At 36.7% G+C, this 11,735-nt stretch overlaps 1 protein-coding gene and 1 pseudogene across 2 annotated transcripts; one reads left to right on the top strand and one right to left on the bottom strand.

The window, feature by feature from the left end:
• Window positions 1-2,967: 2,967 nt before the first annotated feature.
• LOC112165428 lies at window positions 2,968-6,154 on the top strand. Of its 2 annotated transcripts, none has more exons than XM_024301926.2 (5): window positions 2,968-3,579; window positions 4,090-4,139; window positions 4,354-4,431; window positions 4,767-5,364; window positions 5,447-6,154. In XM_024301926.2, exons 1-5 carry the CDS (start codon window positions 3,427-3,429, stop codon window positions 5,981-5,983), a joined length of 1,416 nt encoding a protein of 471 aa, XP_024157694.1. In that variant the 5' UTR covers window positions 2,968-3,426; the 3' UTR covers window positions 5,984-6,154. The 2 variants fall into 2 exon arrangements, with proteins under 2 accessions (XP_024157694.1, XP_024157695.1); XM_024301927.2 differs by having other exon boundaries at window positions 3,425-3,560.
• Window positions 6,155-6,389: 235 nt separating this feature from the next.
• LOC112202951 lies at window positions 6,390-7,771 on the bottom strand (annotated as a pseudogene).
• Window positions 7,772-11,735: the final 3,964 nt, after the last annotated feature.

The raw sequence follows: 11,735 nt of genomic DNA, 5'->3' as shown, positions 1-11,735 counted from the left end.
TTTCTCGGGTTTTCAGGCTTTTTGCACCATCTTGAGATTTGGTTTATGATTTGGTTTCACTTTTCACAAATTGAAGATCAACACAAGAATGACAAGATATTGAAGAAAATAGAAGATCAACACAAGAAATTGAAGAAAATTGCAATCAAAATCGAAATATACAAGCCTTCAAGGCTACTGATCATTATCAAAAATCCCTAAAAAAAAAAAAAACCTAAATCTTATGTCCACTAATTAACCCCTAAATCGGTAAATCCCCTTTACATAGATGGAGAAACATGCTAAATTGCTTGAAGACATGAAGTAATCGACCCCTCTCACCCCTGATTCTCTTGGCCCTCTCCCCAACATGGCATGGATCTGGAAACTGAAACTTCCCGATTTGCAACTCTGTTTACATCAACATATGAACCAAAATTTGAGGTATGGAGGAATAGAAATGAAAATCTTGGGTATCTAAGATGACAAAAATCATAGCTAGAAGAAGAAAGAGAAGGTATGAACAGAGAATAAGAGAGGAGATGAGAGAAGAAGAAGAAGACGAAGAAGAAGAAGAGGAGGAGAAAAGAAAAGAGGAGAAGAAGTGTGCGGCAGTGAAAAGAGGAAGAGAGAGAGAGAGAGTAGGGTAAATAGGTTTAGTATTATATTGCTAGGTCCAATAATGGGGAAACACGTGTATTGCTCAATGCATGTGTATTTCTCGGTCTTTCCAGTCCAAGAAGGTAAGAGAATTCAATAACCGGGATCGGCCCGCAGACATGCCTACTAGGACCGAACCGGCCTGAAAGCACATATTTTCAGTCTAAAACCCGACCCGAACTGGCCGGTCCGGATCGGTTCCTTCGGTTTTTTCGGTCTTTCGGTCATTTATGCCCACTCCTATATATGCGGGTGTTTTTGCTACGTCTATATGTGGGTCATTGTCATCTTTTGCATGCCTTGGTGTCTCTGTGTTTTGAGACTCAAAAATTAGTCATTCTCATTAAATCAAGTATTTTGTCAAAATCTATTTATGTTATCTGATATTTGGTTTAAGGGTCCGGATCAAGAGACATATAAATTTACACAATTTTTTACACTTCTTATAGACCATTGGATTTTAAATCTTTTGATGGCTAAGATTAATTGTGTGAATGATATCAACATATCAGAAAATGACTGGACATATGACGTGGCATCAATTTAATTTCACAATAACAAAATTGGATTATAATAACCTTTCAGGAAAAAAAATAGATTAGATTGAATTTTTCTTATTAAAAAAAATGCAATTAGATGAATACCTCCCAGAAAAACATAAACAACAAACAAAGAACCTAGCTCTTGTATATCTCTATCGTCTTCTCCAAGCTGGCATCAATTTAATTTTACAATAATGAAATTGGATTAGACTTTATTCCAAAAAAGAAAAGAAAATTAAATTAGATTAAATTTTTCTTTATATAAAGAGAAGATGAACATAAGTATTACAACTAACAAGTTAATTGAGTAGATGTACAGAAGAACACAATCAAAAAAGAAGAAAAAAAAAACAAAAAAAAAACACATGAACAAGAACGCCCATATGAAGAACCCTATCTCTATCTCAATTAGTAATTAAACTAGTTTAATCCATGAATTTGTCAGTATCAATTTGGTATTAAAACTAGTTCAATCTTGTTTTGTTTCCCACGCTGCATAACAAAATTTCAGCTTTGATAATTTGATTAGCCCAGAAACATTGTTAGCAAGAGGCTAGGTTATGTTCGAAAGTATATATGAGAACGTGATCAAATCCTCTTGAAGAAAAAGCAAAACACATCTCATTAGGAACTTAAGAGAAGAAACACCTCCAGACCTATATAGTTGAAGTCCCTAATCCTTATGAAGAGAAGTGAATGGAGGCTAACAATATGATAATTAATATATCAATGAGAGGAGTAGTTGAAATAAGGAGTTTATTAAAAGAAAGGGGAAGAACGACTAATGGCTTCTTTGACTAATTGTATAAGATGAAATTGGGCAAGGGAAACAGAATCCAATCCATACTTTTGATACCAGCTTGGAGAAGACGATAGAGATATACAAGAGCTAGGGTTCTTTGTTTGTTGTTTATCTTTTTTTCTAGAAGGTATTCATCTAATTGCATTTAAAAAAAAAATCAATCTAATCTAATTTTTTTTTTCCTGAAAGGTTATTCTAATCCAATTTTGTTATTGTGAAATTAAATTGATGCCACATCACATGCCCTGTCTTTTTCTGATATGTTGACATCATTCACACAATTAATCTTAACCATTAAAAGATTTAAAATCAATAGTCTATAAGAAGTGTCAAAAATTGTGTAAATTTATGTGTCCCTTGATTTAGACCCTTGGTTTAATATGGTTTATTTTGTTCCATGTATTTTTATATATGCAAAAGAAATTTACAATCAATGATAATATGGAGTAATTATACCCTTATCCTCTATAAATCTCAATTCACACTCGGCTTCTTGCAGAACTTGATAGAACTCAGATCTCTCACGTCTGGCAAAAACAATTATACCCTTACCCACCCTAAGATCTTTTACCTTTATAAGCATGTCATGGAGGTTCAATGATGGAGACGTCAAACACGGGAACAAAAATTACGCTTGCATCCTTGCTTACTTTAAACAATTTTTTCGCATTTAGGTTCAATGATGTCTAGATGGGTAACAATGAATTTTTAGTCACGGCCAACCATGAAAATTTTGTAACAAAATAAATGCAACAAGTCAAGAAATAGATAAATTCATCGTGAAGAAGGATGTTGATCTCTATTATATTTCAATTAGGCTGAAATGCGTCATGAAGTCGATATAAATGGTGATTTCCTTTGATAAAAATAAAATAAAACGAAAATATTTTTGTAAGAAATTTGGAGATATGAACCTGTATTTTATAATGGACAGCAAACCCAACCCTCTACTATTTCCTTATAAGACCAAAGAGAAACCTCTATTCTATTCTTAGGAAGATCGACCCAATTTAACTCAGCATTCGTATATAAAGCTCTCTCTCTCTCTCTCTCATTTTCATTTCAACCTTGTTAAAGTTTATTCTCGTCAACCTTATTAGAATACTAGAATCCGTCAACACCTTGTCTCACGCATACTATAATTGAGTTTCCCATAAACAACAAAAACAAACAAACAATCTCAAAAAACCACCTTCAATACCACCTTGATCATCCCAAAACCACCTTTCTCTCTCATCCACAACCGCTTTTTCAAACACCCAGAAACAGGGATTTGGTCAAATTCCGTCTCTTCCTTCCATTTTAATTCAAGCGCGGTGGTTGACGCGGCGGCGGAGGCTAACATGAGCCGGGGTCATGGAGGGTGCGTAGGATGAGAGAATAGGGAAGGAGGTGGTGGTGGAGGTTGGTGATGCATCGGAGCCGTACACGTGGAGGGCGAAGATGGTGGCGGAGGTGATAGGAGAGAGCAGGTGGGGCACATGGCTTGAGCTTCTCTTGGCGGGGGCCGTAATCCGATACGGGACCCGAGATTGGAACCTGGTCGCCGCGGAGCTCCGAGCCCGAACCGTTTGTCCGTACGCATTTACACCCGAGGTCCTTTTTTTTTTTTTTTTTCATTTTTAAATTTCAATGATTGCTGTGAGAAACATTTGAACCATGTCGTAAGTTGTATTCAGTTCGGTTTATGTAAAGTTTTGTTCTTTCTAGGAAATTGAAAGGTGGGTGAAAATTTTAACCCATAGTTTTTACCTTCTGTTGTAGGAGCTTGTAATTTTGTGTTTTTGTTTGTTCTGTTGGGTCAGTCCATAAATAGTTTAGGCCAAAATTATTACAAGGAAATGTTTGTACGTGGCTAGTGAAGATGTGACTTGTGAGTAAAGTTACTCGAGTTACCACTTGGTGAAATTTTTGTATACCAATTAATTGTATTTGAATGTGCTCTGTAACATGCTGAATTTGAATTGTTTCTATTAAACTAGGCTTTTCCATTTGATTAGTTTTTGGATTTTGTTGATTTCATTGATGTGCAAAATGTCAGATATATGTGGCTGATTTCTTGCTTTTAGCATTCTCTGATTCGATACACCTGTGTATTGCTTTTAGGTTTGTAAAGCCAAATATGAGGACTTGCAAAAGCGTTACTCTGGATGCAAGTAAGCTGATTTTTGTTGTTCTGAAGTGTGCACATTGCATCATATTCTTATGAGTTTAAGTTTCTAATTCTTAGCATACTGTTTCATGTGTCTTTCAATTTTCTGGATACTTTTGACATACTCGGATATATTTAATCCCTATGCTTGGACTGTTTTACTTTCTGAATTGGTTCCATATGTGCTCATCTTACATATCTTATGTTTTTCTCTGCAGGGTGTGGTTTGAGGAACTACGAAAGAAACGAATGGAAGAGTTGAGGCAAGCTCTAAAACAATCTGAGAACTCAATAGGGTGAGTCATTTCCTTGTCTTCTCAGGATGTTTATGTTTACAAATTAGTCAGAAAAAGCAGCTAGCTTCCCAATTGGTATTTAGAAGAATACTTGCTTCCCTTCTGAGGACGTTAAGATGAAAATATCAGCTAGCTTGAACATGTCATTAGTTAAAATTAGAAGAAGACGACACTTTACGTGATTAAAATTTTGATCTATAATGCATTGCATTCAAGACCTTGAGTAGAAAATTTGCTGTACGTATCTCTGGGGAGTGTTGTCTATTTGCAGTCTTAGGTGTCCTAAAGCCTCTGCCTGTGTTTGTGTTGATATTTACTCAATGTGGCTGTTACAGGTCTTTGGAATCAAAACTTGAATCTCTTAAAGCTGAGAAAGCGCAAGGTGGTTGCATCAACTATGGCTCTGGCCAAACAGAATCACCTGTTCCTTCTCAAAAATCGGAGGGACATTACCCTTGTGGTAAAGAGATTTGTAAGGATGAGCCATCCGCTGGCAGTTTCACATGTGAAGCCTTGACAAGCTGCTCACCGGAATGCCAGATACCAGCTACAGTGTCAGCTGAAGACACTGAGACTAAACGAGAAGTTTCACAATCATTCAAGCACGAAAAAATCTCAATTGGGGCTTTCTACGGTGGACTTGGAGGGACTCTAAGAAAGAGAAGGGGCAAGAGGAAGAGGAAGGATTGTAGTAGGGATGTTAAGGAGGCGAGTGTTGGGGATAGTGGATTTTTGGATTCAGCTGATGCTATAACTGCCTTGCGGTGTATAGAACATTCAACCAGTGAGTGTCGTGAGGATTTGGGATCTTCTGGTGCAGGTGATTGGAAAAGAGGTTTGACCAAGGATGGAACTAATAAGTTGTTGGATGTTTTCAATAAATTTTTGGAACATAAAAGTGCTTCCGTCTTTCGTCATCGACTTGATAGCCAGGTATGGATAGTATTTGATGCTTTTCAACTAGAGAATGATCTTTACAACTATGCTTTACAGTTATCTACCATATTCAATACAGAAGAGAAGAAGGTATAAGAAAATGATCCGTAGGCACATGGATTTTGACACAATAGGATCACGAATTGCAAGCCATTCTGTCATGTCAGTTAAGGAACTGTTTCGAGATCTGTTGCTGCTCGCCAACAATGCCCTAGTGTTTTACTCCAAGAGCACACGTGAATACAAATCTGCTTTGCTTCTTAGAGACCTCACTACCAAAACATTGCAGCAGCATCTGAAGGATTCTAGCAGCAAGGCTACCTCTGCAAACCTCTCCTCCAATACACTAGTGTGTAATCCTCCAGTTAAACCTAGAAGTGCTCGCCCTGGTAACCAAAAGCTGTCAAGAAAAGCTACCAATGCCGGAAAGGCTGCTGCTAAGACTTCAAACAAAAGTAAGAAAACCGGTAATGCTAATGCAGATTCTTCTCCTTCAGTCCAATCTTTTGCTGTGACAAAAAGGACATCTGGTCACCAAAGGACAGTGGGACGTAAAACTGTTGGTCAACAAAATGTAGTTCCTGTGAAGGGAAGGAAAAGAGGTCGTACAAAGTAGATGTAGGTGTGAATTGGGTGTGTAGGGATCTTGTGTACAAAACAGTCCTGGTTCAAACGTTAGAAGGATTACATTGTAAAATGCACTACAGCAGTCGAGAGAAATCAAAATTTTGTTTCGTCTTTAGTTAGCAATCTCTTTTAGATTGAATATAACATGTGTTATTGAGAATTAAAGTTTGTGAACAATTTAGGTTGGTGCAACTTAACGACTACATAACTACACTCTACACATTAATCATAACAACTGGTAATTCTTGGAAGAAAGTTCTAATTTTTCATTTCAAGAGTTTGGTCAATCTACAGATGTGAAAACATATTACAACTGGAGCCATGCTAAGCTAAACCTATAGCAACTCTAGCTATCTGGCCAAAACCCACTCATTGTTAATTAGTAGGTAAAAGCATCACTTCTTATAGCTAGTGCTTCCACCCCTCATGTTTGAGTCCCAATCTGAAGCAGAACGATCATTCTGATAATATCTTCTTGTCCCATCAGAGGGCCAAGGAGGCCTGCCCTTGTAACGGTGGCAAAGCCCTGCAGCAACCGATGGCTGAGACCTATAGCTGGCCTTGTAAGGTTGCAGTCGGGCTTGTGCTTGTTGAGATTGCTGGTGACTGACTGGAATGCCCAGGGGAGGTTGCTGTTGGTACTGCACTGGTTTCTGATGTTTTGCATCATTTTCTTCAGGTTCACATGGCTGCTGCTGCTTACGCTTCTTTATATCATGCTCATGTGTTGATACATACTGGGGAAGAGTTTCTGGATCAGTCCAGAAGTGGTCAGCATCAAGAGCATCCTTGACATATATTCTCTTAGAAGGATCAAGAGTAGGCAGTCTCCCCAACAAGTCCAAAATGGCGATCAGAATGTCTAAAAGTCTCACTAAGAGGCCTCTTTCGCGCTTTCATTTGCTTGAAGTCGAATCTGTTAAACCAAGGAAGCCTTGAAACTTCAGGCCAGTTGACCTCATCTGGAGCTCCACACACCTCAACAGTCTTAGTCAAAACATCTGCCTCAGTTTTACCATTGAAAACTGGCTTGCCGCAGCAATGAAGCTCAGCAAACATACATCCAGCAGAACACATATCACCAGCTCGACCATACTTGGTAGCCCCAAGAAGCAACTCTGGAGGTCTATACCAATGCGTGACGACTTGATTTGTGAGCTTGGCATTGTGATGATCTTTCGATGAAAAGGTCCTTGCATGTCCAAAGTCTCCAGGCTTCAAATTCCCCTCATTGTTTATAAGAAGATTTGAGCTTTTGATATTACGATGAAGTACTCCACTTGCATGACAATAGTGAAGCCCCTTCAACAGTTGGCTCATGTAGCACTTAACTGTACGTGGGACTGAAAATCTCGCCTGATTAGCTAGACCTGTCAAATCATGGTCCATGTATTCAAACAGCATATAGATGTCACCAGCATCATGACTTGGAGATGTCAAAACTGACAACCTCCTTCAGTTTGATGACATTTTCGTGATAGGATCTTAGATTTCTCTTATTGATGGGGAAGCCTTCCTTCTCATAATTCTCCTTCGCCAGCTTTAATTTTTTTTTTTTGTTAAATTAATAATTTATCCAGTGCTTTTTTCTTCAGCCAAGGACACTTCGCCATAAGTGCATGCCCTGGTCAAGAAGTTGCAATTTCTCAAAAGATTCGAAACCGGCCTCTGGATCTGCCGGGCGGACTTCATCGAAATGGAGCTGCCCAGGGGCGGCTACTACTGCCCAGGGTGCACAATTATCTATTGAAATGCTTGGAGTAATTCTTGCTTTCATTTTTGAAGCTTTAAGGGTTTAGGAATCCCAGTCCTACTTGGAAAGTAGCTTGCTTAAAACTGAATTACAAAATTTGTAATTTACTCTATGTTCTTTGTAAAATGGAATGTCCTCTTTATTACAGTGTAGTAATTTATACCAGTAAGACATAGATTTTGTGTCTCCATGTGCGTTTTGCTTAACCATTCAACTAATCAAACCCCTCCCTTGTTTATATTGGACCCGCAGATGATTTGGAGTAAATCACATATGGTTGGTTAATTGGTACTTTTGAGTGTTACTCGTTGGGAGATTTACAACGTCATTGACAAAAGAAGATGGATCCACATCTCCATATGCTTTGTTTTCAAACCAAAACAAGTTGCAAAGAACAAGACTTCTTCAAAGTTATGCGTCAGGTGATCGAGGAGACTAGCTCAGCAACATGCTTCTCTGTTAGTTTTGTTCCTTTGCCGTTGAAGTTCAACGACTGCAATTGCATGCATTTCAAATGATGACCAATTTCAACTTCTTTACACGAGGATGGACATGGAACATAGTAATAGGATCACGCAAGAAACATATAAGTCGAGGTGGGACTTTCGCCGCAAAGGATGAGCTTTCAAGTATGTCTAAACAGGTTTAGAGATCAATGTATTAAATGTAACAAAATGACTTTGGGACAAATCATTTTAGACTATAGTTTTATAAGAAATAGTAGGTAAAACCCACCTGTTAATTTTCGGCAATCTCATAGGTCATAAAGATGTTGACTATGACAATTTCTTGTAGATCTATTAATGATTTCACCTCTTTGATTTTAGTTTCAATCATCCTTGTTAAAGAGGTTTAGAGGTCGATACATTGTAAAAAGTAAGTTATACATTATATATCCTTATTTTTTTAAAAAAATGAACGGATAAAATCAACCTATTATTTTCAGCAGTCGCATGAGAATGTTTGGGCTATGACAACTCCGGACAGGTCTTACCTCTTCAATTACATATTCTTGGACCAGGCTCTCTAGCCTCCTTTCATTGACTATGTCACTATGATAGGTAAAGGGTTTCATTTTTCCTGGTGGAGAGAGTAAGACGTGGGGTACGTGAAATTGGTAATGTTTGACTAGGAAATAAAACCACTTCAACCTCCCCAACAACCCCTAACCATCTCCCTATCTAATATGGACCAATAATCACAAAGCTAAGCCACACAAAACCAACAACTAAATAAATCAAATCCATCGTTCACGTTGATCTTTTTTTTTTTGGTCCGAGCATTTCTTTTTAGATCGACAGGGAGATTTCGCAACGAGTACATCAATCGTATCATATGCATGTGAATTTAGACAACGATTTGTGACAAAACTAGCTCCCCAACTTTTTTTATCAACTATGGCCATTCACATAGCCACACGTATTGCCTTTTTGGGCTCCTAGCTTGAGCCAAAAGGAAAAGAAAATGATTATCTCTAAGCATTTGGTTTATCTCCTAACTAATTTTAAATGATTAGGACCATATTATGGGGAGTAGCTAGCCATAGATTATAGATCGTGCACCTCCAATTCTTATTAAACACGTAGTGTGTGATAACGTGTTTGTCCAACCATTATCTTGAAGTCTTCGCCTTTTGTCTTTGTTTAAACTTTAAACCTTCAAAAAGTCTTATATATTTTGATAATTTGATAGATCGATGGTATACCGTATACCAACTCCCTCCGTCTCTGTTTTAAGGTTTCTAAACCCACGTTTGAGCTAAGGTTTTTCTATTTTTTAATTGTGAGATCCATAGTGATCATGATAAGAATATGTCAAAGAGAAGAGAAATTCTTAGGTAGGGGAAGCCCCTCACGTGGATATAGGACAAGCCAATCAGATATTAAATTTTTTTTTTCCTTGTTCCAAAATTGTCCATGCTTTTTAAAAGTGCAATACCCAAAAGACCCTTTGCTAGGGGTTGATTGGTCAGCCCTATATCCACATGGTGCGAGTGCCTCACACAAGTCTCTCTCCAAAGAGAAAAACCCATTCACTGAAGTAAGACATCGACTCCCATATGTTTTGCGGTTTCAGAACACTGTCACAAATTTCCTTCACAAAGAATATATATATATATATATATATATATATATATATGTCAAATTAGTAAAAAGCATCAAAATGACATGTTCGGTTATTATTATCTTAAACTAACAACTTAACACATTACAAAGTGTGAACTATTGATATATTCTTCAATTTACAAGCAACAAAATGTTGATATAAAGCTTGACGGAGTCAGTTTATTATAAACTTGTAAAATCTAATTAAATCTTCATTCATTATCCAAATTGATGATTTGATTACCTTAGCGGAGTTTGCAAAATGAAAATGAAAACTTTCCCTAGTTTGCCACAATTGATCATCGATGCTATGTAGTGTAGCAATGTAATAATCCGTCTTTGTCATATCTTTGCTTTACTATTTATAAACAGGGGGATGATTTGATTCATTTGCACCGTCGGTGCATAGAATAATTTCCATTCATAAACTCACATTTCTTTAACTCTAACAAACCCATTCACTGTGATTTATTGATAGGATTAAGGCTATTAATTGCAGCATAATATCAGTTCAACTAAAATCTTTGGATAAAAATGAGATGCACGTGTTTGGTGAAGTGAAAAGACAATGACTTTTAATTTGAGAATTAGAAGGTTATGTGTTCGGACTCATCAAAAATCTTTGGATAAAATTTATTACATTATCATGTATTAAATTCGTAATTATGTTTAAATCAATATCTTTGCCCAAAGAGATAAAAAAAAATCAAAAGGAGACAGCCAGTCTTTACATCTCAGGAAATATCTGTGAAATTTCCGAAACAAGTTAAAAAAACCCAAATGTAATTAATATATTTTTTTTTGGACGAAATTACATTTAAAGTTATTATTCAGTAACAGAGATTTGGATATTAAAGGGGGAATCTTTAAGAACGAAGGCCCAGCCTAACCCCGGAAAGTTCCAAGATTGGGAAGATTGAAGTTTGGACTTTGGAGTGAGACAGACGGCGACACTTGACCGAACAGGTTAAAAAACAGGTTACTATTGTTGTTTGTTTGTGTTGTCCCAGGTGTAGAAAAATAACAAAAACACCAATTCAAAATTTCAGATGTTTTTTTTTAAATCTTTATTCTCACTAATAAATTGCTGTCATCAACTTCTAATTTTTGTATTTGGGTTGAGATTAAATGAATATTTTTTTATTGTTCTAATCTCAATACCTTGCATTAACTTTAGATATGAATACAACGAAATTCTTTAGTATGAGAATTATTCTATGTATTGGCAGTGTAAGTGATCAACACTTATTAGGTAATCTCAATCATTGATATTTACGGTCAATATTTTTTTTTTAATAACTAAAAATTGTATTTAATGTTATCAAACCCTACATTAATGTTGGTGCAACTATGTAAGTGCATGTCCGTGCTTGGAATCCTCTTCATCTTTAGTCATAGACAAGCAATATTAGTGAACATTTCGTTCTATGACATGTTGATTCACTAATCATGATTCCTCACTTTGAAACTCCACACCTCAATTTTCTATATTTGTCATACAAATACTTAAAATGTACATAGCATGACCGTCTCATTCAAGAGTTTCTTCATTTGACATGTCGAATTCTTTCATCGCTTAGCGGATACAAATTAAGTAAATTCTTGTGCCACTTAATGTGTGACTCACTAATCACAATTCCTCATTTAGAAGCTCAACACCCAAATCATCTTCATTTTATCACACAAATCAGTGAAAATATCACTTTCTTTTTCTTTCACAATCATTTAATTAGTAAATCCGACGTGACACGCGATGCTATTGTCAATTTCTTTATATTCCAGAAACCCACTCCTCACTAACTCCAATTTAATAATATTCCAAAAACCGAAGAAACCCGCACCAAACCAAACGGCTCCATCTGGACTTGGATTTTCACTATAAA

This window comes from Rosa chinensis, chromosome 5 (assembly GCF_002994745.2).
Source record: "Rosa chinensis cultivar Old Blush chromosome 5, RchiOBHm-V2, whole genome shotgun sequence".
Lineage (NCBI taxonomy): Eukaryota > Viridiplantae > Streptophyta > Magnoliopsida > Rosales > Rosaceae > Rosa > Rosa chinensis.
The sequence above is the reverse complement of the archived record's forward strand: the minus strand, read 5'-3'. Positions and strand labels throughout refer to the sequence as shown.

Coding starts and splice junctions, on each gene's coding strand:
- LOC112165428 (XM_024301926.2), top strand. CDS start 3,427: ATGGTGGCGGAGGTGATAGGAGAGAGCAGGTGGGGCACATGGCTTGAG. Junction 3,580..4,089: donor CGTACGCATTTACACCCGAG/GTCCTTTTTTTT, acceptor TATTGCTTTTAG/GTTTGTAAAGCCAAATATGA. Junction 4,140..4,353: donor AAGCGTTACTCTGGATGCAA/GTAAGCTGATTT, acceptor TTTTCTCTGCAG/GGTGTGGTTTGAGGAACTAC.